The sequence below is a fragment of the Artibeus jamaicensis genome, unplaced genomic scaffold (assembly GCF_021234435.1).
Source record: "Artibeus jamaicensis isolate MK-2021 breed Jamaican fruit bat unplaced genomic scaffold, CSHL_Jam_final contig_464, whole genome shotgun sequence".
NCBI lineage: Eukaryota > Metazoa > Chordata > Mammalia > Chiroptera > Phyllostomidae > Artibeus > Artibeus jamaicensis.
Window position 1 is genome coordinate 12,852,182 of NW_026521842.1, and position 27,498 is coordinate 12,879,679.

At 42.4% G+C, this 27,498-nt stretch overlaps 2 protein-coding genes across 5 annotated transcripts in view; both read left to right on the forward strand.

Moving 5' to 3' along the window:
• Positions 1-1,339: 1,339 nt before the first annotated feature.
• On the forward strand, positions 1,340-21,002 carry TMEM170A (transmembrane protein 170A). 3 transcript variants are annotated; one of them, XM_037144754.2, is made up of 3 exons: positions 1,340-1,627; positions 14,304-14,474; positions 17,377-21,002. In XM_037144754.2, the coding sequence occupies exons 1-3, from the start codon at positions 1,495-1,497 to the stop codon at positions 17,505-17,507; spliced, it is 435 nt and encodes a 144-aa protein (XP_037000649.1). In that variant the 5' UTR covers positions 1,340-1,494; the 3' UTR covers positions 17,508-21,002. The 3 variants fall into 3 exon arrangements, with proteins under 3 accessions (XP_037000649.1, XP_037000648.1, XP_053522677.1); XM_037144753.2 differs by having other exon boundaries at positions 14,304-14,405; XM_053666702.1 differs by having other exon boundaries at positions 1,368-1,419.
• Positions 21,003-24,160: 3,158 nt separating this feature from the next.
• Positions 24,161-27,498, forward strand: part of CFDP1 (craniofacial development protein 1) — a 114,802-nt gene continuing 111,464 nt past the window's right edge. For both annotated transcript variants that reach the window (XM_037144755.2, XM_037144756.2), the window contains exon 1: positions 24,161-24,384. In XM_037144755.2, coding sequence (XP_037000650.2) covers positions 24,321-24,384 — 64 coding nt within the window. In that variant the 5' untranslated portion in view covers positions 24,161-24,320. The remainder of the gene's footprint in view (positions 24,385-27,498) is intronic.

Consider the following 27,498-nt stretch of genomic DNA (forward strand, 5'->3'; position numbering starts at 1 on the left):
ATTAGGGATGTATATGTGTAGGGGTATGAGTTGTAATTTTTAATGCACTGAGAGAAGAAACATTACTTTCTTCACCCCGCCATTAAAAAGCTGAGCTTCTTAACCACTTTGTCTATAGTTTAAAATCAATTCCATTATTATTTCTGAGGACACTGTTCTTTCTGTTCTAATCTGGTGAGGTGTTCACTAGGACTACTGCGCAGAAGACACTCTAAACCTCCAGGTTAAATCTGCTAATTCTTATATTGCACATCTTTTTCTTTCTTGGTTGTCACTCTTTAACTTCACCGGAATATATACTCAGCTCCCTTAGAAAGGGCACATGAAACACATTTTCTCTTTTTTTTTAGAAGTTTTTTAAAAAGATTTTACTTATTTGCTTTTAGAGAGAAGGGAAGGGAGAGAGAAAGAGAGGGGAAGGGAGGGAGAAAAAGAGGGAGAGAAACACCAATGTTGGGGGAACTGGCCTGCAACCCCCTTCCGGGTAGTCAAACCAATGACTTTTTGGTTCACCGGCAGGTGGTCAATTCACTGAGCCACACCAGCCAGGGTATTTTTGTTTTGTTTTTTGAAAAACATACATTTTCTGAGTCCTGAAAGTCTAAATGTCTTTTTTTTTTTAATTTCTCATTTCACAATTTGACTACGGATAGAATTCTAAATTCAAGATAATGTTTCCTAATGTGATACAAGATTGATTGTTATATTACCTTAAAATAACTGGTTCCTGCACTTCTTGTACATTCTGCTAGTCTGGGACATGTACCAAAAGGCAGCACTGTTAAATATTTCATGACTTTTTAAATACTATTCTTGTTTTAGAAAATATTCTTGATTTGATGCTAAATCTCAGTTTTAGTACTAGGAAAGTGGTATTTAAAAAGCTTCCAAAACAAAGACTTTAAGAGGGAAGTTTAATAAACACTCTTGCTAATGATCTTGAATTACAAGGAAAATATTATGTATTTTCTACACAGTGCTTTTAAATTTAAAGTAAATTAAGTTTTCAAAAACTCATTTCCCCTCCAAATGTTTAAGTTATTGTGCATTGTCTCTCAGCTTCCTTCACTTGTCTGTTGAACCATCTTATTTTCATTTCTAGATACAAATGTTTTAAACCTACATCTCGATCAGGTGGGGTGTATGCAATTCCTTAACTTTATTATGGGTGGCGCTGCCGAGAAAGGTAGAGTAGAGCGCGCCCTACTGGAGCAGGAGAGACTTTCCGGGTAGGGGGAGTATTCCGTGAGGCATCTACGCAACGTGGGGGGCGTGATCAACTCTCGCCCCGCCCCACCATTTGGGGCGCGCTGATTGGAGAAAGGGACCGTCACTTAACAGCCCCGGTTAGGTAGCAGGAAGAGGGCCCGGGCCGAAGGTGACGCTAAAGCGACACAGATACAGAGAGCAGGGTGGGCTGTAAGTGTGAGGGAGATACAATACGGCAACACTACGGGCGCTCTCCCCCATCTCTCTGCGGTGAATGGCGGCAGAATGGAGCACGAGGGGAGCGGCGGCAGTGGGGGGTCGACCGGGCTCCTGCAGCAGATCCTTAGCCTGAAGCTTGTCCCGCGAGTGGGCAACGGGACCCTGTGCCCCAACTCCACTTCTCTCTGCTCCTTCCCAGGTACCGACCCCGCGCCTCGGTCTGCGCTTTCTGCGGCGGCCGCCCGACGGTGGGGCGTGCCTTTTCTCCAGAGTCCCTCCGCCTAGCAATCTTGGGACTGTTTTCCTTGAAGGGTCCCGCTCCCTGGGCCAAGAGCTGGGAGCTCTACCGGCCTTTCCTGTCCTTTCCTCGCCGGCCCCTTAGATCCGGCCACCCGAAACCCGCGTTGGGAGCGAGGTCAGAGGGAGCGGCCGCGGGTGTACCCGTCGGTGAAGGGAGCTCGGCCAGCACCCAACTGGTCTTGGTTTTTCGGGTTTCAAACGACCTAGGTTCAGACTTGATCTCTAAAGAGCCCTGGAGGCGATCGTTCTCGCCTTGTTTAGGGCGCAGGGTGCGCCTGGCCCCTTCCGTCCGCGCCGGTTTCTCGGCCTTAGCAGCTCGACGCCGAATGGTCCCGGCCAGGCTGAGGGGCAGTCAGAACTCACGCGCCCTTTGTTTATAGTCTGGTCCCCTCTTTGCCAGGAGGTTGCTTGCTGATTGCTTGCACCCCCGTCCAGATCCACCCAGTCCACCAGCTTCTCTTTCTAGGAAACACTTTCGGAGACGTTGCCGAGTCTTTCACTCACGCGTTTAAGATCTTTGGCACAGCTTCTTTTTAACGCATCTTACTCCCCACTGGAGCGTCTGCTGGGACTGATAGAAGGGTTTTTCAAATTTATAATACAAGGTAGAAAACTCTTTGTGCTCCTTAAGCCTAGAGGAGCAGTTTCTTGGGAAGGCTAATGAAAGGCTCTGGGGGGATGGCACACAGTTTTAAGGTGTGTTGGACCTTTAAATGCAAGACTTAGATGGAGAACAGTGGCAGTTGAAGGCTAAGGTTGGGCTCTCCAGCTAAGCTGATACCTTGATTTAGTAAACAAAGCGAGAATGGGGCCTGAAACCTGCAAAGAAAAAAGGATTGGATTACGGACTGCAGTCATAAACGAGGCATCTGTGATTTTTTTTCTTCCACTGGTCAGCGACTGTCAGGCGCCATTCAGTAGACACCAGAGACTTGCTCTGTATCGCCTGCCTGGTGTTTTTCTTTTTGGTTTGTTTGTTTGTTTGTTTGTTTGTTTGTTTGTTTTTGCCCCAGTCAGGTTTGTGAAATAGCTGATAATGGGGCAGATGCAGGTGTTAGCTTGAAATCATGCCCAAAATGATAATCTGGCAGTTCACCGTGTTTCTAAAGGTCTGAAGTTCACACGGACAGTGATAACATAGCATTCCGGAGACACTGTCCAAAAAATGAAATGCCTGCACAGTCTGTGGGCACCCCCGAACCAGATTAGTTTGTTTTTGTTCCTTTCCTTATTCTTTCTCCAATTCTTTGTTTTGAGAATGTTCAAACCTATTGAAAAATTGAAATGATAGTATAACAAATACCCACCTACCCTTTACCTAGATTCGTAATTCATGTTTGGGTTCCTTTCCTTGTGTATACATATATGTATATATATATTTGTAACCATAACATTTTTACTTTCTGCAGAGTCATTTGAAAGGAATTTACAGAAGTAGCGTTGATCTTTTCAAACAAGGACATTTTCTGTTGTAGTAAGAAAACTTATCACTCCCAAGAAATTTAACATCCATAGAATATTATCTAATATATGGGCCTTATTTAAATTTTCCAGATTGTCTGAAGAATATCATTTGTAGCCTTGTTTCCTTTTTAATTTTAGGATTTAATCAAGGATCACCCATTGCACTTAGCTGTCATGTCTCTTTAGTCTGGTTGAATGTACAACAGTTTCTCCATCTTTGTTTCAGTTTCTTGAGATTGACATTGTTGAAGAGTCTCCAGGCTAATTGTTTTTCAGTTTGTCCCTGGATCTAAATTTATCTGATTGTTTCTTCCTGGTTACATTCAAATTAAATATTTTTGGTCAGACCCACACGGATGATGGTATCTACTTCTCAGTACATCATGTGGGGAAGCATTCAACGTCTGGTGAAGGTGGTGTTTATCAGATCCCTGCACTGTGAGAGCACCTTCATTCTTTTTTGATTAATAAGTCAGGTGAGGTGATACTTTGAAACTGTGAATATGCTGTTCAGTCTGTCTGGCTTTTAGTTTCTTTCTCTCTTTTCCCTCATCTGAGAACATTTTGTTCATTGCTTTGAGAGAGAGGGGAAGGGAGAAAGGGAGGGCAAAAGAGAAACATCTGTGTGAGAGCGCAGCATGGGTTGGTTGCTTCTCCTACAAGCTCCAACTGGATGCCAAACCCGCAGTCCAGCCATGTGCCCTGACTGGGAATCGAATCTGAGACCTTTTTCAGTTTACAGGATGATGCCTCAACCAACTGAGCCACACCAGCCAGGGCTTGCCTCTTCTTTCTTTAAGAAAAAAATTGAGATACGTAGATTTGGGATAATACTTTTAACATTACCTCATAGTGGAGAATCTGTAGCTATGGGGATTGTTTCGTTTTCAGAAATTGTTCTGAAGATACTAAACTGTAGTATATACTTGAGTTCATCAGTACTTCTGTGGAGGTATAGTTGGAGGTGTTGGTCACCAGCGCTCATTCATTCAGCAATACAGGTTTCCCTGCTATCTGAATGAGAGTTCCAGTGAACCCTTTCCTAAGCTGAAATGGTACAAAGTGAAGAAATAAGCAACTTAGGACAGGCCTTGCTAACAGATGCACAAAGTGAGTCCAGATTAAAGCACAGATGTTCACAGACCATTCAGAGCTATTAGGGCTTGATGCAGAGTGTAGTTCTGGGGAAGAAGCTTGGTGGTGCCCCTTGCTGTTCTGGCGCACACGGCCTATAATAACAGCTCGCTGCATGACAAGCGCTGGATGCTATTTTTACTTTTCACCCTTTTTTGTAAAAGTGAAAATCCTCTTTGCATTTTTTTGGTTAGCAAAACAGTACTAATGTAGGCCTTTTGTAAAAACAAAGTGGCAGAAAGTGAACTTTTGAAAAGCAGGGGGTACCTGAAGGCATTTGGCAAAGTGCAGGCTCTGAACTGGGGGTTAAACATTTGTGAGGTATAGCGCTGGACCTCAAGTTGACCAGAAGGTGATGAGTAGACACTTGACCTCCCTGTCCCACCTTTTGCTGGAATGATGGATACAGTAGGTGCATGAAGTTGGATCCTGCGGACAGTGAATTTCATTCATTGACCTGGATCTGGAATAGTTTTTATTTTGACCCGACTGAAAAGGTTATTTGTATATTATGCTAACTCAATATGGCAAAGTCGTTGCTCTGAAATATTCTGTGGTTTATCACTATCAGGAAGCTTTGAATTGATTTTTTTAAAATCTCCATTTGCAGTTTAGCCATTTAGATTTCTGACTAATCTTCCTTATTCCAAGTTGTTCAGATTTATTTTGTTGTTGTCATTTTTAACAAACTGAAATGCTCAGGAAGACAGATCTTTTCTTTATATCAGGAATGACAGTAACTTTCTGAAGGTATGAACTTCATTCAGTCAATGCCAAAGTGTATCTTGTGATAGTTGAACTAAAACCCACTAATGTTTGGTTGTGCCGTTGCTGAAATCAAGAATGGGTCACGCTAGGACCAGTTATTTACTCGTTCACTCAGCCAGTATTTACTCAGGGTCTGTTGAGTGCCTGTTGTTTTCTTGGCACCAAGTAAAGATGTGGTAGGGAACAAAGGAGTTTTCATTCTAATGGGGAGAGAGAGGAAATAAACAAACAAACAAAATGGAAAGTGTGGAAAGGAGCAGCTGTGGTGAATGTGAAGCGGGGTAGGGGGCAGTAGGTGGTGGGTCTTGTGTGTCCAAGTGGAATGTCATTTTACGGAAGGTAGGGAGCCCTCTATGAGGATGCTGGTGGACTGAAGTCTGAAGGAAGCGAGGAGTGAGTCCCACAGCTGTTGGGAGAAGAGTGTTCTGGGCGAGGGAGTAGCAGGTTCAGAGGCCCTGGAATAGGAAAACTTGCTTAAGAAACGTAAAGGAGGCCAACATAAAGGATGGAACAGTGTGGGCAAGGTGGGAGGGGGACAGGAGGTCAGATCCTGGGGGACCGTTTTGGAGGGTGTTAAGCAGAGGAGGGATGATCTGACTTACTGGTTTGTTTGTGTTTTAAGTGTACTGCTCAATGATTTTTACTATATTTGCAGAGTTTGCAACCACAAGGAACTTGAAAATATTTCCATCACTCCAGCAAGAAACCTCATACCCATCTATTATCACTGACTTTCTGCCTTAGCGTGGAGATTAGATGGAAGGCCAGATCAGGAAAGACAAGATCCAGCCATGGTAGAACAAAGACTGTCAGCCAGGGTGAGGCCGGCCAGGAGGGCACCCTCGGAAACCAGGGGTGAGAGGGCAGTCCTCAGCAGGGTCAGCAGAGAGGCAACGGCTGCAGTTGGCAGTCCCAGTGAGCAGGTTGTCCTTGCTGAGAAGGAGGGGTATCTAGGGAGAACTCACTGTTTTCCTTTACCCTCACACTACCGCCACACTCACAACACTTCTGACACCAGGTGTGTAGGTTTCCCACACTTTAGGTAATTCTGTGACATCAGTTGGATGTTCCACAATTCATTTCCCTTCTGACACTGTCTGCCTGGAGCTGCATCAGACCCCACAGGATAAGGGCTCAGTTCCACAGGACTGCCCCCGTCCCCCACTTCAGATGCCAGTCAAAAGTCCAGGTTGTCACTTGTACTTCTGGCTGTTAATCAGAGGTTCCCACCAACCCATCCTTTAATTTTCTAGAGCAGCTCACAGAACTCAAGACTATAGTTTACTGCTAGATCACAAGTTTATCACAAAGGATATTAAAGGGTACAAATGAGTGTCAGATGAAGAGACACACAGGGTGAGGTCTGGGAGGGTCCAGAGCACAGGGCCTTTTGCCCCTGTGGAGTCGGGGTGGGCCACCCTCCGAGCACGTAGGTGTGTTCACCAAGCCAGAAGCTGTCTGAAACCTGTACTTTGAGATTTTCATGGAGGCCTCATCACATAGGTGTGATCGATTATTAACTCCAGTTCCAGCCCCTCTCCCCTCTTCCCTCTCCAGAGAATGGGGGAATGGGGCTGCAGGTTCTTTCTAGTTGCCAGCCCCAACCCAGGAGCCCACCAAAGGTCCCCTGGGGAAAACAGATGATTCTGGAAATTTCAAGGGATTTAGGAGCTCTGTGTCAGGAACCAGGGTCATAGACTAAATATTAAGATAAAATAGTTTCCTAGCACCCCTATTTACAAGGGTTTCAGAAGCTCTGTGTCAGGAACCAGGGGCAGAGACCAGTGTATTTGTATTTCTTATTTCACAAGGGAACAGATGGGCCCCTAGGCAGGTAGGTGGGATTCAGTAAGAGAGGGCAGTGTGGAGAGATGCAGGCTTTGGGGCAGTTAGCATCGAGCTGCAGGACAGAGTAGGACTACAGTTCCCAGGAAGACTGATGTGGTCTACCTAGAACCCCAGCTTCACAGGAACTGGCTATGTTCATACAGCTGTTTGACCTGGAACATAAGGTAGAGTGGGAGGCCAGCTGAAAGGATGGCTGAGTGCTGAGCCTCACTGCCCACGTGGTGTAGGCTTCTTCCAGTTCTGCCTCTTGGGGCCAGGTTGGCCTTGAGACCTTGCTTGGAATTTAGATGACTCAGCTATAGATGTTAGAGGGCCTGGGAGCCCGCCATTAATAAACCCCTTTTGTTAATACAGAGCTCACCTAGAGGATCCTGCAGTCTGTGTGGCTTTTCTCTTTAACTGAAATGTCTGTCTGAAAAATAGATTCTTAAAGATATTAAGTTCCCTGTGAGCAGGAATCTTTGTCTTTTTATCTTTTTTTTTTTTCCCACTGAAGTGCCTGGCATATGGAATGGGCTAAATAAATATTTGTTGAATGAATGAACTCTTAGTGTTGTTGCCACTGTAACAACCTATCACAAATTTAGTGTCTTAAAACAACACAGATTTATCATCTTATAGTCTGAAGGTCAGAAGTGCAAAATAGGTCATCAGTGATGTGTTCCTTCCATCATGTCAGTGATGTGAAGGCTCAAGGACGAATTGGCTTGTCTTTTCCAGCTTCTAGACATCACCTGTATTCCTTGGCTCTTGGCCTCTTCCTCCGTCTTTAAAGCCATAGCCTCTTCAGACCTCTGACTCTGAGGCTCCTACCTCCCACTTACCCTTGTGTGATTACATTAGGCCCATGGAAAACCTCTCAAAATACTTAACCTAATCACACCTGCAAACTCCCTTTTGCCACACACATTCACAGACTCCAGGGATAAGTACGTGGACATCTTTGGGGCCCCTTCTGTCACCAGTGCTAAATCTGATTTCCCCTTATAATCTTTTATCACAGATCATTTAATTTATACTTCAACATCAGGAAGCGATGTGACTTTAGCTGCCAAAATAAACAAAGCTGATGATAATGCACTTGATTTGAAACAGTGGACCAGGAAGTACTGTGCGATACGTAGACAAAGATTTTTGACAGTGTGTTGAGCCAGGGAAATAAAAAGTACCGTATGATAATCAATAAATAGCTATTAAATATGTAGCAAATTAAGATGCAGTAGATTAAAGGGAAATCACTTAGTTTTTCTTTTAAAGTGTTTTATTGATTGGGGTTTGCCTTTGCTATTAGAGTGCTATAATAATCCCATCCATCTGAGAAGTGTTTTCTAAACCTCACTACTCATCTAATATAATTAAGCCTTTTTTCCTACATAAAGTGATGTAAATGACACTGAATAAAACATGTAGGCACTGAGGTAGCTAATGGATGCAGCTCAGGGCTGCAGGAGGACGTGGTGACCTTCCCCTTCTCAGCAGCTTGGAGGTGCTGACCTGCTACGTGCCAGACTCCGTTTGCCAACAGGCCTTCCGACTTTTAGGAAAATGGAGGTGTGGGTCGGTAGCCTAGCAGATCCCCTTGGGCAGGTGCGTGTTGGTGTCTTTAGTCTGCTCAGGCTGCTGTTACAAAATACCATGGACTGAGTGGCTTAAATAACAGACGTTGGTCTCCTCACGGTTCTGGAGGCTGGGAGTCTGACAGCCGGGTGCCGGCTGGTTATGTGGGGGAGGGGGCCTCTTGGGCCACCTTCTCACTGTGTCCTCCCATGGCAGGTGAGAGAGTGAGAATGAGAGACAGAGAGAGATCTCTCTTCCTCTTCTTATAAGGCTGCAGCCCGACTGGATTAGAGCTTTGCTGTATGAATTTTGGTGGAACATAGTTTGTTTCATGGCAGTGGGTGGCACACCGAGTGTCCAGACCCACTTTTTATGGACGTGAGTGAGTCTCTGGCAGATCAAGGCCTTACCTCCGAGTTCACTGCCCCGTGGTTGTGTGGCAGCCGTGCCTTGAGCTGATGCAGAGGGCAGTGCTTCTCTCTAAATTTGGGGGGCTCCAGCAGGGCCCAAGAGCAGTATCAGGTCAGCGGTGGCAGCCAGAAGCCCATGGCAGCTGCCCTGTGTTTTTGAGGCAGATTTGTAATCCCCTCTGTCCACCTGGAGCAGTGGCTTTCCTGGTGTCATCATAGAACTTGGTTTGCGCACTGGGTGGTGCTGTGGGGGCAGATTCTCTGAGTGATTGGGGGAATAGCTGGTAAGGACTGTGGGATTTAAGATGGGGTTAACTGCTCTGGAAGGAAGCTTCATGGTGCTGTGCCGTGGTTTGGGGATGAGCTGCTGGTGGGGGGGCCTTTGGCTGGGGGGCCAGGTTGCGGTCACTGAGCCAGGGTACATTAGAAGCTGCCCAGGCGGAAGGGGTCTGTGGGTGTCAGAGCTCTGGTGGGTACACTTTTGTTTGGGAGAAGCACGGTCTGGACACCAGACAGTGAAACCTCTGGAGCTGCTGCCAAGAAGCAAGAGCAAGTCTCCTGGGCAGGGGAAGCAAGAATGGCTTCCCACCAAGGCTGGAAAGGAGGCTGCAGTAGGTTTGTTTCTAAAGAGGGGGGGACCCAGACTCTGAGGATTCAGAATCCTGCCCGCAACTGCTGATCGACACTTTAACTGGACAGGTGGTTGTTAGTTAATAAGTGGTTAGTTAATAAGTACATATTTATACATTACACATATGTTAGTTATTTATATGTTTTATATATATATATTTAATTTTAAGCTTGGGACACAGCTATTTAATCACTTTATACTCCATATTGCATGATTTAACTTGCTTTAACAGAATTTGCAAAAAATAATCATCAAACAAAATAGACCAGTTTTATAAAACAATTCTGAAGATACATAATAGCTTGTTCAGCAGAAAGAAAAATAAAAGCTCACAAATTGTTTGAAACTTTTTTTAGCTATCTGATAGTTTTTCACCAAAAGTGCCAAACACCCTCAGTTGTTTGTTATTTTTTTTCTGTTAATTTAAAGAAATTTAATACTTTTTTGGCAAATGGTTAGACATTTTCCCAACAGAACAAAAAGGTATACAGTGAGAAGGAAGTATTTTCTCACCCAGGCCCCTGACTGACATCAGAGGCAGTCACCACCGTATCACTGACATAATACCAACATATCCCTCCTTTCTCTTCTTTTCAGACAAATGAAAGCATCATCTACGCACCTTTTCATACCTTGATTTTTTAAATTTAACAATATATTTTGGAAATCTGTACATGAAGAGCTAATAATTTATTATTTATTTAAAATTTATTTTTCTTAGTTCTTTTTAATAGTTCCATAATGTTTCATTATAGGGATAAATCAAATTTTTTTATACTGGTGCTCCATTGGACATGGAGGACTGCACATCTTTTATTATTACAGACAGTATCACTGTACACATCCCCTTTTTGCCCCTGTGTAAGGACATTGATAGGATACATTCCTAGAAGCAGAATTCCTGAATCAGTTTGCTGTGTTTAATTTTTGATAGTTTTTGTACAAATCCTCCTTCGCAGAAAATTTATATTAATTTACACTTGTCATGATAGTGAGGCTTGAGTTGCATTCTGAGTTGTTTGTTCTTTTTAATAAGGCTCGACCCCTGGGTGGTGCCCCTCCGATGCTTTCATTCAGAGCCTTTCATCCCAAACAGGAGCTAGGCATCCTAATTTAGGCATATGTAGAATGTGGTGTTAACTGAAGCTTATTTGACTCAAAGTGAGCAAAGAACGCAGTCATCAGAGACAATAACAAGGGTGGTTTGGGGGACTCGACCCCCACCCCCAATCCCTGTAAGCCCCTTAAGCAGCCTGCCCCCCACCCAAGAATAATAAGAAATTTATCTGGGGAAAAAACCACACATACAACAGAAGCTTACAACTCCAATTCAGCTTCAAAAACGGCTGACTGATGCTCCTTAATGGCCCCTCTTCAGCTGTCCCTCCCAATTGGACCAGGCTTCCTGAACAGTTCTTTTTAAAACACGTTTTGTTGTTTTCTTTCAAAGTGAGAAGTGAATTGTCATCAACCCTCCCCCAACCCATCCTACTTTCCAGAAATAACAATTTTCTTTTGCTTAGTATGTGCCAAGAGGCGCTTAGAGAGTGAGGGCAGGCTGCCGCCGTCAGGGTTGAGCGCGGGGCCCTGCCTTCTGCTCCGCGTCGGCTCAGGCAAATTCTTCACCTCCTTCTGCCTCCATGGTCTCACCCGGAGAGCTGGGGGTGTTAATAATACGTGCCTCTCCGAGTTGTTTAGAGGATTACATGTGTTAGTATTTGTAAAGCACTTAGAACAGCACCTGTGCATGTTGTAAATATTTATGAAACAAACATGTCCAGACTTTTCTCAGAGTACACAGAAGCATTTACGTGTCAATGTTTGTGTTTTGTTTTTACAAAAATGGGGTCTCATTCTACATACTATTCTGCAATTGGCATTTTTTATTACTTTTTACACTGATGGCATCTCACCCCATCAGTATAGAAAGATCTATCTTACATTTTTATATGATCGTGTAATGTACAATTTTGTGCATATACCAAATGCATTTCACAAGTAATCCTACATCGACAGACATGCGGTTGGATCTAGTTTTCGCCCTTACAGACAGCGCTGCCGAGAAGGTCTTGTTGCCTGTCCTTGCCTGCGTGCGTATCCCTGTAGGGTGTATTCCTGGAAGTACAATCGCTAAGGCAGAGGATATGCACATTTGACTTTTTTGGATACATGTGTCCAAATTACCCTCCAGAAAAGTTCTCCAGTTTGTTCTCCTGGGAGCGTAAGGTGGGACGGGGGATATAATGTCCGACAAAGCTTTACTGCTCAAAACCTAATGGTATATCAGGGCTTTCATGTTGGTTGAATTCCAGCCCGGGCCTCAAAGCTCATTGTAATGTAACCCCATCTGTCTTTGCAGCTTTAACTGTTATTGCTCTTATAAACCCTCTGCCTCAACCAGTGGGTTTTTAATTTGCACAGTTTTGCTTCCAGGGGACTTTTGGCAATGTTTGGCTGTCATAGCTGGGGAGGGAGTACCACTGGCACCCAGGGGGTAGAGGCCAGGAGTGCTGCTCCGCATCCCACAAGCGCGCAGGACAGCCGCCTGCACCAGTTACCTGGTCCAAACCGCTATAGTGCTGTGATGGAGAAATTCTGAGTTAAGCTGTCGACTGATCTCTTAAATTGCCTGTTACTTACCCGCCTCTAGCACAAGGATGGACAAGATTTTATCTAATGTGTCTGTCACCTTCTCTCTATCCATGTGGGTGGCTAGAGAGCTGTTCAGAGAATTCTAAAGCTGCCTGGGTTCACTAGGGGTGTTACCGAACAAGAGGTCCAAGGGGGTGGCAATACTTGGCCCACCAAGGGATGCCAAACACTGCTACAGAACAGGGGCCTGTTCTGGCCCCTGGACAGAGGACAGAATTCCCAAGGACAGAATACTAATATCTAACTGGGCTCTTCTGTCCGCCGCCAATTGGAAAGACATCTCTCAATGCCAGAGATTTATGAAAAGGAAACGAAAGGTTTATTTAGAGCTTTACAGACTTAAAAGTAGTGACCCAATGTCTCCATTAAAATATCAAAGTCCTTTAAGATAACCAAAGCCGCCTACAGCACTTCCTTCCCCCCTGCCCTAACTCTGGGTACTGTATCTCAGGAAAAGAAGCACACCCTGTGTTTCAGGCCGCTGGCACCGTCAGCTGTGTCGCCCTGCAGGCAGGATCTCTAGTTAATCCGAAGTACTGTGGTACCCTCTCATGGTCCACTGGCAAGAGTTCTTTGTACTCAGTTCCAGTCAAAGTCTCTCCTGCTTTTCAGGCCACATGGCCAAAGGGGGCACCCCAAAGCCACGTGGGCCTCTTCTACCAAAGCTGCAGGGGTCCACACTCCACCGAAGGCACATGTCTTTCTTCTTCACCTGGCTGCAGGGCTCTCCATTCTGGCAAAGCTACGTGGTTTTCCCTTTCACCTGGGAAAGAAGGGGTCCTCACTCTGCCAAAACCACGTGGCTCTCTCTTTTACCTGGCTGCAGGGGTGTGCCCTCTCTCCAAAACTGCATGGTTCTCCCCTACTTGACTGCTGGGGTCCTCACTGTGCCCCAAACTGCATGGCTCTCCCCTCACCTGGCCAAGAGGGGACCCTTACTTTGCTGAAACCGTGTGGCTCTCCCTTTCATCTGGCTCAAAACTTGGCCACAGCTATTTAACATATCTATGAAACCAGTTAAACGTTATAGATATGTTAAATAATCATTCCAGAGGTCAGCTGCAAAACTGTTGCAGTGCAAAACAGCTCTCAAGGGCCTGGCTCCATTTGTTCCTTCCCCCTGTGTGTGTGGGGGGGAGTGAGGACATCTTAATGATTTTCTGGACACCCTGAGCTCTGGACCCCATCCCAAATCCTTTTCTGTGGCCCCCCTCTTGGCTGCGCCCTGTTACAGGGGGGCAGTGCTGTGCCTGCCACTTACCAAATTACAAAGTCCTGAGGGCAGGATGGTATTTTCTCCTTTTTTGTATTTTCCAAGGTGTCTCATGCACAGGTTTGAGTGCATGGTTGGTGATCAAAGTTTTTAATGTTACTGAATTACTGTCATCCTAAGAGTGATTAGAGGTTCTCTGTAGGAACCAGCTCCTCTTCTGACCTGCCCTCTACTTCCTGTTTGTCTTCAAACCAAACATTTCTATTTCCTGGTATTTATGTCATATCTTGCAGAGCTTTGATAGCCTAAAAGGAGGCTGTGGCTTGATGTTTACTGTATTATCTTGAAAACGATTGTTGAATGAGTATAATTTATAGCTTTCCATTGTAGGAGACTGAATAATCAAAAAGCCAGGAAGGATCAATGGGTATTGATTGCGTGGCACCCTGTCAGCAATTTAGGCTCATAGTTCTTGCAGGAGGGACATGATTTAGGGCAGTTTTCAAATCCGAGTGAACCTCTTTTTATTTTTCAGTGTTTGGGGTTAGAGGTGGCTTATCAGGGATTGGTCATCTTTTTCTGTGAAAGGCCAGATAGTAAATATTCCAGGCTTTGCAGGCCATGAGGTCCCTGACACCATTTCAGCTCTGCTCTTGTGGCTTAAAAACAGCCATCGACAAGACTTAAATGAATGGGCAAGACTTTAAGGACAAAAACAGGCAGTGGCTGCAGTTTGCCGATCCCTCTAAAACCGTCACTATTTGGATAGTTCACTGACGAACCCACCTTGCAAGTGAGTGGTTTTGAAAATGGACTAACTGGGAGTCATGACCACCCTCTGTGATGACTGCACTGGGAAAGGCAGTGATTTGTGACCCTTCTCTGCTTTCTCTTGTAGAGATGTGGTATGGTGTGTTCCTGTGGGCACTGGTGTCCTCTCTCTTCTTTCATGTCCCTGCCGGATTACTGGCCCTCTTCACCCTCAGACATCACAAATATGGTAGGTTCATGTCTGTAAGCATCCTGTTGATGGGCATCGTGGGACCAATAACTGCTGGAATCTTGACAAGTATGTTAGACATTAAAATACCAGTCAATCTTAGACACACACAACAGTATGATGATTGCCAGAGGGAAATGGGGGTGGAGGGAGGGAGAGGGTAAAGGGGGGTCAGTGGTGATGGAGGGAGACCTGACTCGGGGTGGTGAACACATAATACAGTGTACAGATGATGTGTTGTTGAGTTGTGCCCCTGGAATCTATATAATTATATTAACCAGTGTCACCCTAAGAAGTTCACTAAGAAGTAAATATAAAAATAAAATAAAAGACCAGTCAAAATATTTCATAGGACTTGTCAGGTTACTTCAGGACCCATTTTAGAAACAGGCCTGAGTGAGATACAGAGAAAGTGGTCTTAACCACAGGTCCGTTTAAAACAAAATTCTTTTTATCCTCACCCGAGGACATTTTTTTCATTGCCTTTAGAGAGGGGGAGGAGAGAGAGTGAAACACTGGTGTGAGACAGACATCCATCAATTGCACAGGGCCCTTTCTCATGCATTGTTTTTCCCTTACCCCTGTTTCCCCATTTTTGCGCTAACATCTTTGATTTCCCGAGTCAGAGTTCCTCTTGCTGGCTTTAGGGAAGCCTATGTTAATTAAGCTTTGTGAGGTACAGGTCACCAGCAAAAGGAAGATATTTGTCCTTTTGGAAGCTACTGCTCCTTTCTCATCAGCTGTCACTTGACGGATAACATGATAGGGTGGTTGATGAATTACTTCTGCTCATTCAGGTGTGGTTACTTTAAGGATGGGAGAATACTTCCAATGACAAGAATTCTTGTTTTAAAAAGTACCTGGTTATTTTTTTCCTCTTAGGAATTCCTGAATAAGAATTAGAGTAACATTCATATTATATATTATTTTTACCTGTTTTTCCCCCTTGGCTTTTGCCCATGTCACAGGGGTGCGAATAAGCTTAAATCTTTTTAAGCTCATAATTAAATAGAACTAACATGTATATTTTCTATAAATTAAAAGGTATAAGAAAGCAAGAATAAAAATCCTCCATTGCCACATCCCTAAATGAGAACCACAATTTGCATTTTGGTCTATGTTTTCTCACTCTTTTCTAGGTATACATGTAAACATAAGTATATTATTACAAAATAGAAATATAGCATTCCTACTAATTTGTAACTTTATTTCTTTGCCTGTGAATCTAAACCTTGAGCTTGAGCTCCAAGGAGAAATCTCCCTCTGTCTCTGACGTGAGGGGTTTTTCGGGGACAAAGTGGCCTCTTTTCTCTGTGTCCTGCAAATGATAAAACCTTTGAGATAACACAGGAAGGAGGCCAGTTTTCTCCTGTCTGCATTAAGGAGTTTCCATAACTGGCCTTATCCAGTATTTTGCGTTACATCAGCCGTCTATAGAGACCCTCTGCTCCAGTTTTTTTTTACTGGATTACTGGCTGTGAGGACCTGTTTGGGATTTCTCACCAGTGCAGTAAGGATGATACTACCCACCTCGTATGCAATGTGATGATTAAATGAAATAGTGTGTGTGTGAAGAGTTTAACATAATACAAACACATAGTAACAATGCCATAGATGCTGTGTTTGTCTTTAAGATTTTATGCACAGAGTATGTTCCCTACTCACATTGCTGATCTTTTTGGAAGTTTTTTCTTTTCTCCCTTCTTCATCATCCAGATCCCACTTTAAGGCCCAGGTCAAGTTGCTTTAGCTTCTTTCTACCCACTTTTTTGGAACTAAATTCTAAAAGGGGCTCAATGAAGCCTGTGCTCTCAGATGGTAGCAGCACAGTTATGTATGCATCGCTACTGGAGATGGGCATTTCAAAGTTCAGATGTTCTAGGAAACCGGCACAGGTATTAATGTTCTTCTTCTTAAATTGGTTAATACACCTTCACATCATATTTATAAACTGCGTAGACATTTGATTGAGACACTCTATGTCTTGAATCATTCAGAACCTCTTTTCATGCTCATGCTTTCTGTCTTGTGTCCTCAGCTAGATTCTGTGTACTAGGAGGGTAGGGATCACGCCTTGCGAAACGCAGAAATTATAATAGAGAATATTTGCCCAGAATATTTGACACAGAATATTTGAATGAATGAACATGCCATGACCAGGGAGAATCTTGCTGGGAGCATTTGGGTGAGGTACTCAGCTGGGAACTTTGGATCTATTCCTTTCTCACTAATGAAATCTTAACTTTCTTGGCACAGTGCTGAATCCCTGCAGCGACTCAGGGTACCTGAGTAGACACAAATGTGCTTGTTTTGTTTACTCCATTTCTAGAGAGTTACAGTGACTAACATAATAAAGAACAATTAACGACATAGGGAATAGAAAGGAATCCCGAGTATCTCTCTCCTGGCACCCTCTGAATTAATAGTGAGAGTCCTCCTCTCTTCCGTTTTCTACCCCCCCCCCCGTACATCCTCTTCCCAGAGAGAACTTCAAGTGTAGTAGAAGGTGGAGTGGAGGTTCCCTGTGGCTTTCCCTGAAATGTTTCTTGCACACTCTCACTCAGAAGATTCTTTGTTATTTATTGCCAAGAATGTATTAGGTACCTGGTAAATGCATGGGGCAGAAAGAGATGTTTTTGAGTTTGTAATCAGGTCAGGTGGAAATTACAGTCTTTGTGATTTGGTTTATAACCTCCAAATGCGTCTTATTCACTGTATCCGGGAGACTTAGTTTTAAGGTGTCACTTTAAAATATCTAAAAGCATAGGTCAGTAATTTGCAAACCATAAAAGGAATACTTAAAACCCAGAATAGTCAGCAAAAGAATAGGGAAAACAAAAACATTTGTACAATGTTCAAATTTTAATGTAAAAAATCTGGAACATTTGACTTATCATAGAATTTTAAGTGCTATAATTTTCTGATTACATTCATCTTGATTTTTCTTTTAAACTCTCAAACTTTTGGACAGGCGCGGCCATTGCTGGAGTGTACCGAGCAGCAGGGAAAGAAATGATACCGTTTGAAGCCCTCACCTTCGGCACTGGACAGACATTTTGTGTAGTGGTGGTCTCCTTTCTACGGGTTTTAGCCACCTTATAGCACAGACCCTTATGCTGTGATGTCGAACTTAAGTTTTATAGAATCCTCAAAAAGAATAAGGTGTGGAACGTAGTGTTTTCTTAGTTCTTCAAGTGGAAGCAACTTGGATGAAAAAGGACGTGAAGAACAGCAGCTCAGCCTTTCCTGCGATTTGAAGCTCCAGGAAGTGAAGACCCTTTTGGACTCTTATTGTTCTCAACCAAACAAATCAAGTTTTATTTTGTTTATCTGTGTGTTTGTTCTGATATTTAATTTAAGCAGTTTTACAGGTGCACCTTTACCCAAAGCCAGGTCAGCCGTGCTTCCGGGTCAGCAGTCTCCGCACTGAAATTCACAATATTGTGTGAGAAAATGCAGTGATGCGTATTTCAGAAAAACTATGGAACATATTGGTTTATTTCTAAGCAGACTATACTGTACTAAAAATCTTATTTGATCTGATCTTGATTGACATTTGGTAGACTTTTTTTTGCTACACCTTCACCATAATAAGTGCCAAATAGTTATGGTTGAATATAGCTTTGTGAAAAAATTTGGTGAAATAAAACAAACAAAAAATCTATAACACACATAGTGGCTTTGATTCCACTGTTTTTTTTTTTTTTTGAAAAGGAGCTAACTACTGAATGATGTGACATTCTATGGATAACTATCTTGACCTCTGATTATTTAATATATTTTAAAAGATGTGAATTTGTTGTTTTATATATTTTATCAAAATGAACTAGCTAATTGAGACTTTTTTCCTCCAGAATTCCAGTACCACCTTTTCCTGTTACTTCTATTAATTTTATTTAGTTTAATTGCAAAAACATCCTATTAAATAACTCAAGTTGAAAATTTTAACCCAGATGGGTTAGGGTACTCTTGACGTTAAGGCACATAAAAAAGATATTTTAAACATTCTGTTGTAGTTTTTCTTAGTGACTGGTTTATTATTGGCTCTTGAAAAATTACAGAAGTGACGCTTAAACTAGTGTTAGGGTTATCGATTTCTTTGTTTTAATAGCTACTTAGTCTTCTTAGTTACTTAATGGTGGATGTCACTTCCAGAAAGTGCCTGAAGTTTATTTCTCAGATGCCTTCCACTGTGTCCTTTACATTTTCCTTTAAGAGAATTTATGTCCTTAAAGAACATTAAATACTGAGGTTTTTTCCTTTTTTTATCCTCACCCAAGGACATACATATACTGATTTTTAGAGAGAGGGGAAGGGAGGGAATCAGAGAGGGAGAGAAACATCAGTGTGAGAGAGAAAGAAACATCAATCAGCTGCCTCTCACAGCTGCCCCAACTGGAGACTCGTCGGCTCCCCAGGCCTGGGCCCCGACAGGGAACAGAACCTGCCACCTTGTGGTTCACAGACAGTGCTCCAGCCAACTGAGCCACACCTGCAGGGTCAAATATGAAGAGGCTTTTAAAACCCAATTTTAGCTTTTGAAAATTTTCTTTTACTGCCTAATGCTCTTTTTTATTAAAAGGCCTGAAAACTGTGACCCTCAAAACAGGATTGCAAAACCTGAAACTGTTCTGTATGGAATACAGTCACTGTTGTCGTTATCTGTTCTCAAAGTAACTTTTGGTAATTAAGTTTGACATTTTTTAAAGGAAAGTTTCATTGAGAGAGTAAGGCTGACAGCCCATGAGGTCACGTACACACAAACTGTTTCACTTCAAGAAATACACATTCTGGCTTGGGATTAAAAACAGCCAGGGGGACCAATTTACCAGGGATAGTCAAAGAGAAAAATTACAAAAGGATCACAAAAATTAACTGGACATTTTCTTTCAACTAAGGGCCCTTAGACCACTCGTCCAAGTTACAGTGACATTCTCAGCCTCGGTAGAAAATCACAGGTAGAGCTGGAATGCAGACCAAAGTCTATAAATGCCCCAAGGTTACTCTCCAGGGCTCAAATCTTTCTTTCAAGCAACTTTTAAGCCTTTATTTAAAGACTCCATTTTTCATTTCATGGAGCTGTGATTTTGAAAAGTAGCCCTTCAGTCTAAGAAATTTGGTATATATCCTTTATTATAAGAAATGATTTTAAAAATCCCTGTGGAAGGGTGCCTCAGCATTCTCACCTACAGCACTCTTTTGGATAGAACTTCACAAATTGAACAAGTGGGCCACTGATTGGTGGACCCCTCCCCCAGAGTACTGATTTAAAAACCATATTGATCTATGATTTAAATGTTTGGTTATTTTTCTTTTAGAGCCAAGACACAAAAAATTAACGCATTTTGAAAGGTGTTCTCTGTTTTCATCCTTTCGTGTTTGCTATATTTTGATTACATGCTCTTTTCACAAACTTCAGATGTAAAATGTATCTTCAAACTGAATGTTTCCTCCATCCAAGTATGTGAACATTCTTCTGTGAATATATGTGTATATACTTAATATAAATTGAGTTTTGCAGCTTGAAATGTTTTTAGGATGAAACTATTTGAATGGTAAAGAATGGCTGTTCCTCCTTATTTCTTTTGTTTGATTGTTTTAAATTTCTCATTTCAAATACACAATTATTTGGGAGTAGTTGTCCAAATGAAAAAATATCTGCATTCGTATTGAACATTGTATTTTGCTGTACAGTGTTTTGATAATTATTACCAATACCTAGCTTTCTTAAGAGACATACAGAACTACCCCAAACCCCAGCTGTATATTCACTTTTTTTTTTAAGATTTTATTTATTTATCTTTAGAGGGGAAGGGAAGGAGAGAAATATCAATGTATGGTTGCCTCTCGTGAGTACCCTGCTGGGAACTGGCCTGCAACCCAGGCATGTGCCGACTGGGAATTGAACCGCTATCGTGTGATTCGCAGGCCCGCGCTCAATCCACTGAGCTACAGTACCAGCTAGACCTCACCCTTTTTTTTTAAATGTGGGTAAGGGAGACAGCCCTTAACCAAAATGCTGACTTCTGGATTCTTTACAATGGGTGTTTGGGGGTAAAGGCATTTTGTGAAAACTTAGGTCCACATTTAAATGCCTAACGGATATTCCAAGATAACCGTGGCTCTTTGTGCTGTTAACCACACTCCCCCCCTTTTTTTCTTCAGGAAACATTACTTCTTAGGAAATGTCTAAACTAATGAGAAAAAGTTCATGCAATTATTACCTTTAAATCCTTCCTTCTGTTTTTTAAGTTGTATGTTGCCTTTTGATGCCCCTTCTTACTGCTCTGGTTTGAGTTAAGTTCTTACTGCAACTGCAGTGCACACACCTCCCCCGAGATGCCGTTTCCTGGAATGTGAAGCCCTGGTGCCGTGAGCGGCAGTCCACAAGCAGAAACTTCGATTTACCTGCATTTCTTTTTGTGCACTCTCTTAGGCTGGTTGTGACTAAAATCAGCTTAACTTTTTGTATTAGATTATTTCACTAACTGCTACAGTCAAAACGATCAACTCTTTGTATGATAGAAAATTATTTAAATTTTATTTTTCTACTGACATTTCTAATTCTGGTATAAATGTTTATCAATAAAGAATTACTTTAAATTCTGTGAACTGGGTCTATTATTTCTCTTTCAGTGGCCAATGAGTTTAATCTTTTGTAATACAATTGTCTGACTTAAGTTCTTGGGGCTTTTTAAAAATATATTTTATTGATTATGCTATTACAGTTGTTCTATTTCCCCCCCTTTCATTCCCCTCCATCCTGCACACCCCTCCCCCAACCACATTCCCTCCTTTAGTTCATGTCCATGTGTCTTAAATTCTTTAGCTCTTACATTTCCCATACTATTCCTGCCCTCCCCCTGTCTATTTTCTACCTACTGTCTATGCTACTTATTCTCTGTACCTTCTCCCCCCTTCTCCTCCTCCCACTCCCCATGACTGCTCTATCCTGGAAAGCTTTCATTTAGAATGGAAGGGCAGATCAAGTGCTTCTCAGATAAGGTCAAGTTCAAGGAGTTCATCATCACCCAGCCCTTATTCTATGAAATGTTAAAGGGACTTATCTAAGAAAAAGAAGATAAAAAATACGAACAGTAAAATGACAACAAGAACTCACAGCTATTAACAACCAAACCTAAAAAAAATCCTAAGCAAACTACTAAAACAGGAAAAGAATTACAGAAATGGACGAGGGTTATCAGTGGGGAAATGGGAGGGGAAGAGAGGGAGAAAAGGTACAAAGAATAAGTAGCATAAATGATAGGTAGAAAATAGACAGGGGGAGGTTAAGAATAGTATAGGAAATATAGAAGCCAAAAAACTTAAAATGTATGGCCCATGGACATGAACAAAAGCGGGGGAATGCAGGTGGGAGGGGGTGTGCGGGATGGAGGGAAATACCGGGCAGGAATGGGACAACTGTAATAGCATAATCAATAAAATATGTTTTAAAGAAACAAGCAAACAAAAAAAGAAGTAGAGATCCTACACTATTATACAAATCTATCCCTACTGGGATTTCCATAAGCTAATACACGCTGGAATCTAATGAAATTCTACAGTTCTTTACTCAATAATTCAGATATTACTTTCAAAGCCATACAGCCATATACAGCATACTAGGTGTCGTCACTCCTCTAAATATCTAGCTTTTTGTCACCATATGGTAGAAAAAAACACCACCTTGTTTAGAAAATGTGGGGTTATAGAGAAATGTCAGGATGAATGTCCCCCTAAGCCTCCGGTGGGATGAAGAGGTTTGGGGGAGGTTAGCTTCCTTGTGAATCTCGTATTTTCCAGATTCTGAAGTTATTTAGCCATTCTGTCTCTGGAGTCTCTCTATTTACTAATTCTTTTCAGTAAAAGATGCAGCCCCCTCCCCAAGCTCTTAAAATCTCTTCTGATGTCTTGCTAATTGAAAAAGGTATATGATTTGCCTCAGTCATCTGCTTTAGGGAGTGATGAACTCAAGCTTTGCAGAAAAAGTTGGGAGAAGAGAAAATTATGATCACACTGTGTGTAAAGGACGGGAACCACTGAGGTTTGTTTCTCCCCCCAAAATCTTGAAATTAAGTATATTTATAACAGGAATTAATTTTCTTTATGTAAACCTGTATCAAGTTTACATAAAAATTAATGTATTGCCTACTAATTTTTTCTTATGATATAGTTAAAAAAAAAAAAGAAAATACAAGGTTGGGTTCCTGGGAGTCTGGGGTCACATTTTTGTCAACTGATCAACACATAACCTTTTTTTATGGATGTTTCTGTTTAAAGAAACCTTATTTTATATATCTTTGCTGGTACAGTGTGCCCTGAAAGCTTTTATTATGTCTTGGTTTGGGGGTTGAAAGAGAGACATGGTATTTGGGGGCATGAAAAGAACCTTTACATTGATTAGGGTGGGCATTTTGGAGTTCTTCACAGCAATGGACTGGGGCATTATCCAAAATTAATAAAACCTTGAAGGCAAGGTCTCTGTCCTGGAGATGGCATTCAACTTCTGGTATGAAACAGTTGTGGAACCAAAGGTCATCCACGCTTTTCTGTTTCTCTACCAATGGACTGCCTTTCCCTTGAAGTGCTTGTGAATTTTGGGTTCTGTACAACATAAAGGGTTTGCACTGGTGGCATTGGCTCACAATAGCAAGGTTGCATATTCTCAGAGTGACTTAAAACCAAGAGCTTTGGAGGCCATTTGCATATTATATAGGTTTGTTTGCCAATGTCCTTGTAGAACACACCAGTCTCATTAGCATTGAAAACCTGCTCTTCCACATAACCCTTTTCCTGTGTAACACTTAGCAAGTATTTTTAAAATTCTTCCACAGCTTCCTGGTCTGCAGAATTTGCCTGTAGTAGGTTTAACATTTTTCATCCCGTACTGCCTTTTGAAACGTGCAAGTCAGCCAGCACCAACCGAGACGGTTTCACATTTTCCTGACCCTGAGTAACGTGACCATAAATTTCTTTGAACATCAGCCTCACAGCCATGCTGTCCACCACACCTTTTAAAAATCTGTTGTCTAGAGTCCAAAAATTTAGCCGTTTTTCCATCTTTTCTATATCTTCCTCACACACTATAGATGTCACGTTAGTGCTTTCTGGAGCAGCCTCGAATATGGATCTGTGAATTTCCTTTCCCTTTTTCTTGATGCACTGAATTCTTTGTTCATTAACATTGAACTCTCGGCCAACAGGGCTACAACTCATGCCTGAACGAAGCTTACCTAACACATGTATTATCTCCGTGAGGCACACGCAGCCTGCTTGCGCTTAAGAACGTTAGGCAGCACTTCAGCACTGAGTTTGGGACTCATTGTAAACAGCAAAATTACTATAAAAAGCACAGAAATGGAAAACAAAAAATGCTAAAAAGAAGTGGCACTAATAGACTACAAAAAGTACATGTACACGTACATATACATCGCCTGCCTTGCTCATTGTCAGCTGGTAAAACGCACCATTGACTCAAATTTTTCACCCTTTGCTCATGTCCGCAAATTACCCCAGAAAGCCCTACGGATATTAATTTTGGGGTTACAATACATTTTAACAAATAAGCGAATTTGAAACTACCAACCTGCGAATACTGAGGATCAAGTGTATTCCCACATATAATTTTATTTAAGACCATTTACTAAATTAATAAAACAAGGTAGAGTCTAAGACTACAAGTCCCAGAATACACCGCTTCATCACGAAGCCTTTGCTCCGTCAACTCTCATAGTGACGTCACGCCCTCCCCCCCTCCCCCGGCAATGGCCTGGAAGCCATCACGCACACTCTCTGCGCATGTGAACTAGCTGAAAGGACCCACCCCAGCCTCGGCTTTAAGGTCTCTCCCTTAATCTTTACCTTGAGGTCAGTAGCGACGCTCCTGTGGCTTGGCCCGCTCCACGTGTCAGCGATATGGAGGAATTCGACTCCGACGACGTCTCCTCCTCAGAGGAAGACGAAGACTACGTGCCTTCGGGTAAGTTATTCCGCCTTCGGAGGCTTACCCCGCCCTGCGCCCCACCTGAGGTGCGCTTGGCTCCACTGAGTGGGCCCCGTGGGTCTCGAGCATCCCTGCCAGCTGCGCCCCTGTGGCCAGAGAGGTGTGCAGAGGGCACCTCGCGCAGCCGTCCCGGCGGCCTCACTGCGGCCGCAGGAGTCTCCTGGTCACGCCAATGCCGAAATCGTCGGAAGGGCAGTCTGAGCATTGAAACTTACCACGTTCCGTCCCGAGGGAATTGCCTGCTAGCATCTCGTGCAAGGTAGATCTGCCCACTTTCTGCCCTCAGAAGGTATCTGGTAGGTAGAAATAATGATAATGCTTTTTGCTCGGTGGCAACGTATATGTCCATTGCTCCCGTCTCAGTTTTTGTGTATGGTTTGGTATAGGCATCTCAAACTGAGCAGAGCCAAACTAAATCTTGATACCCAAATAGACTGCTCTCTTCCGCCGTCCTGCCCCTTCCCCAGACTTTCCCATCTTAGTAAAGTACCCATGCAATCGTTTCGGTAGAAAACGAACAAACCCCCCTAGGAATGGAGCCATCCTTATTCCTCACTTTTGGTCCAGCTGATCTATTAAGTTCTGTTGTGTCTACGTGGAAAATTAACTTGTGACCACTCCCTTACTAATCTCACTGCTGTTGAACTACCCTAATTAAGGACCAGAGTGGCCAGAGAGATCATTTGAAAACCACTTTTCATTTTAATTAAAAATGCTTGTTTTGAAACCAAACAGTTCCCATCATTCCTCGTTATCAGTCTTCTTTGGACTCATTCCTCTCACTCTGTGCGCGCCCACACCCTTCCAACTGTCCAACTTACTGTTGTTCTTATGTCCAGTTTTGGTTATATCAGTATCCAGTTGACATAAGAAATGTCCAGTCCTGTAGAGAATTTTTTAAGAGTTTATTTGAGCCAAACTGATGATGTATGCTGAAGAACAAAATCTCAAATGCTCCAGAGAATAACATTATGAGTTTCTTTTTTTAATTTAATTGTGCAAGTACAGTTTTCTGTTTTTTACTCCCATCCCAGCCCACCTCCCACCCCCGTGCTCCCCACCTCCCTCCCATTCCCACTCCCCTTTGTTGCTGTCCATGTGTCCTTTATACTAGTTCCTCATTTTCAGTTTCTTTTACACATTTGAAATTAAGGAGGGAGCATGAGGAAGATGTGAGGAGAAGGTGGAAGAAAGGGAGGCAGGATTAGGAATGGATTACAGAGTAATTGAGGTCATGTTTTAAGGGTGGTTGATTTAGGAGGAAGGACCTGAAAGGGGGCATTTCAAAAGTGTGTTAACCTAGATGCACAGAAAACAATGGACAGGGTTTGCTCAAGACAAACCTTGAGCAAAAATAAACCTTTTACTAAACAAGGTGTGTGCCTGGGGCCTGACCACCCACCATGACCTGCCCAGGTAGGAATTTACACCCTGTGAGGTTACTTTCCTTAGAGCCCTTTTTCATCCGTAGGTATTTTTTGTAATGACGGAACACCATCTCCACAGCTGCACCGTGTGGTACGTGCTGTGATTGTTTTTCCCGTGCCACTTGTTTTCTCTGGAGTTAATGCACATTTGGTTGTTGTTTAGTCTATGTATTTACTCTTGATTTGACCCTTAATTCTCATAATTGCCTAAATCATCTTCCAAGATACTTAGATTTAGTAGATAATGTTCCACTTTCATCTTAAAGTCCATCTTTGCCTTCTGATCTGCTCCAATTTGGCTTGATTTTTACAATTTTTAAAACTAGTTTCTTCCATCTCATTGCCACGCCAGGTGTTCCCCTTTATCTCCCTTTTCTGTTGGATTTCCTGTTTCTTGGGTCCTATTTGTCTTTTTTCTTGGTGGAATCCACCATGATGAAAATATATCCTCAAATAACTTCTCGAAGAAGGATGCATGGTAGGAACATATTTTCTTGAGAACTTGAATGTCAAAAAATTATGATGTGACCCATGATTGATCATTCATTTTGTATAGATTTTTGATAATTCATGATCGATAATTCATTTTCTATAGATTTTTGTGTTCTATAATACTAATTTCAAGCTCTATAATAATTCTCCATCCAAATATTTATTTCTCTTAAACTTTTTTTCACTTACAGTTTAATTCAACATTATTTTGTATTAGTTTCAGGTGTACAGCATAGTGGGTGGACATTCATGCATCTTATTAAAAACCCCTCCCCTCTGGCTATCATCAGTCTGTTCTCTGTATCCATGACTCTGTTTCATTTTGGTTTGTTTATTCTGTTCTTTAGATTCCATATAAGTGAGATCCTTTTCTGACTGGCTTATTTCACTTGGCGTAATACCTTCTGGGTCCACCCATGCTGTCACAAATGGTCAGATTTCATTCCTTTTTATGACCAAGTAATATTCCACTGTGTATCTGTACTACCACTTCTTATCCACTTGTCTTTCTATGGGGCCTTGGGTTGCTTCCATATCTTGGCTATTGTAAATAATGCTGCAATGAACCTCGGGGAGCATACATTGTTTTGAATTAGTGTTTTGGGTTTCTTCAGATAAATGCCCAGATGTGGAATCACTGGGTCATAAGGCAGTTCCATTTTTAATTTTTTGAGGCACCTCCATATGGAGGTTTTCCATAGTGGCTGTACCAGTCTGCATTTCCACCAGCAGTAAATGAGAGTTCCGCTTTCTCCACATCCTCACCAGCACTTGTTTGTGGATTTATTAATGATAGCCATTCTGACTGGTATGAGGTAATATTTCATCGTGGTTTAAATTTGCATCTCTCTGATGATAGTAATATTGAGCATCTTTCCATATGTCTGTTGGCCATCCGTATGTCCTCTTTTGGAGAAATATCAGGTGCTCTTCTGCCCATTTTTAAAACTGGATTGTTTGTGGTTTCAGTGTTGAGTTGTTTTGAGTTCTTTATAAATTTTGGATAGTAACCACAATGATTGGATGTGGTCATTGGTGAATATCTTCTCCTATTCAGTAGGTTGTCTTTTCATTTTGTTGATGGTTTCCTTTGCTGTGCAAAAACTTTTTAGTTTGATGTGGTCCCATTTGTTTATTTTTTTTCTTTTGTTTCCATTGCCCGGGGAGATAT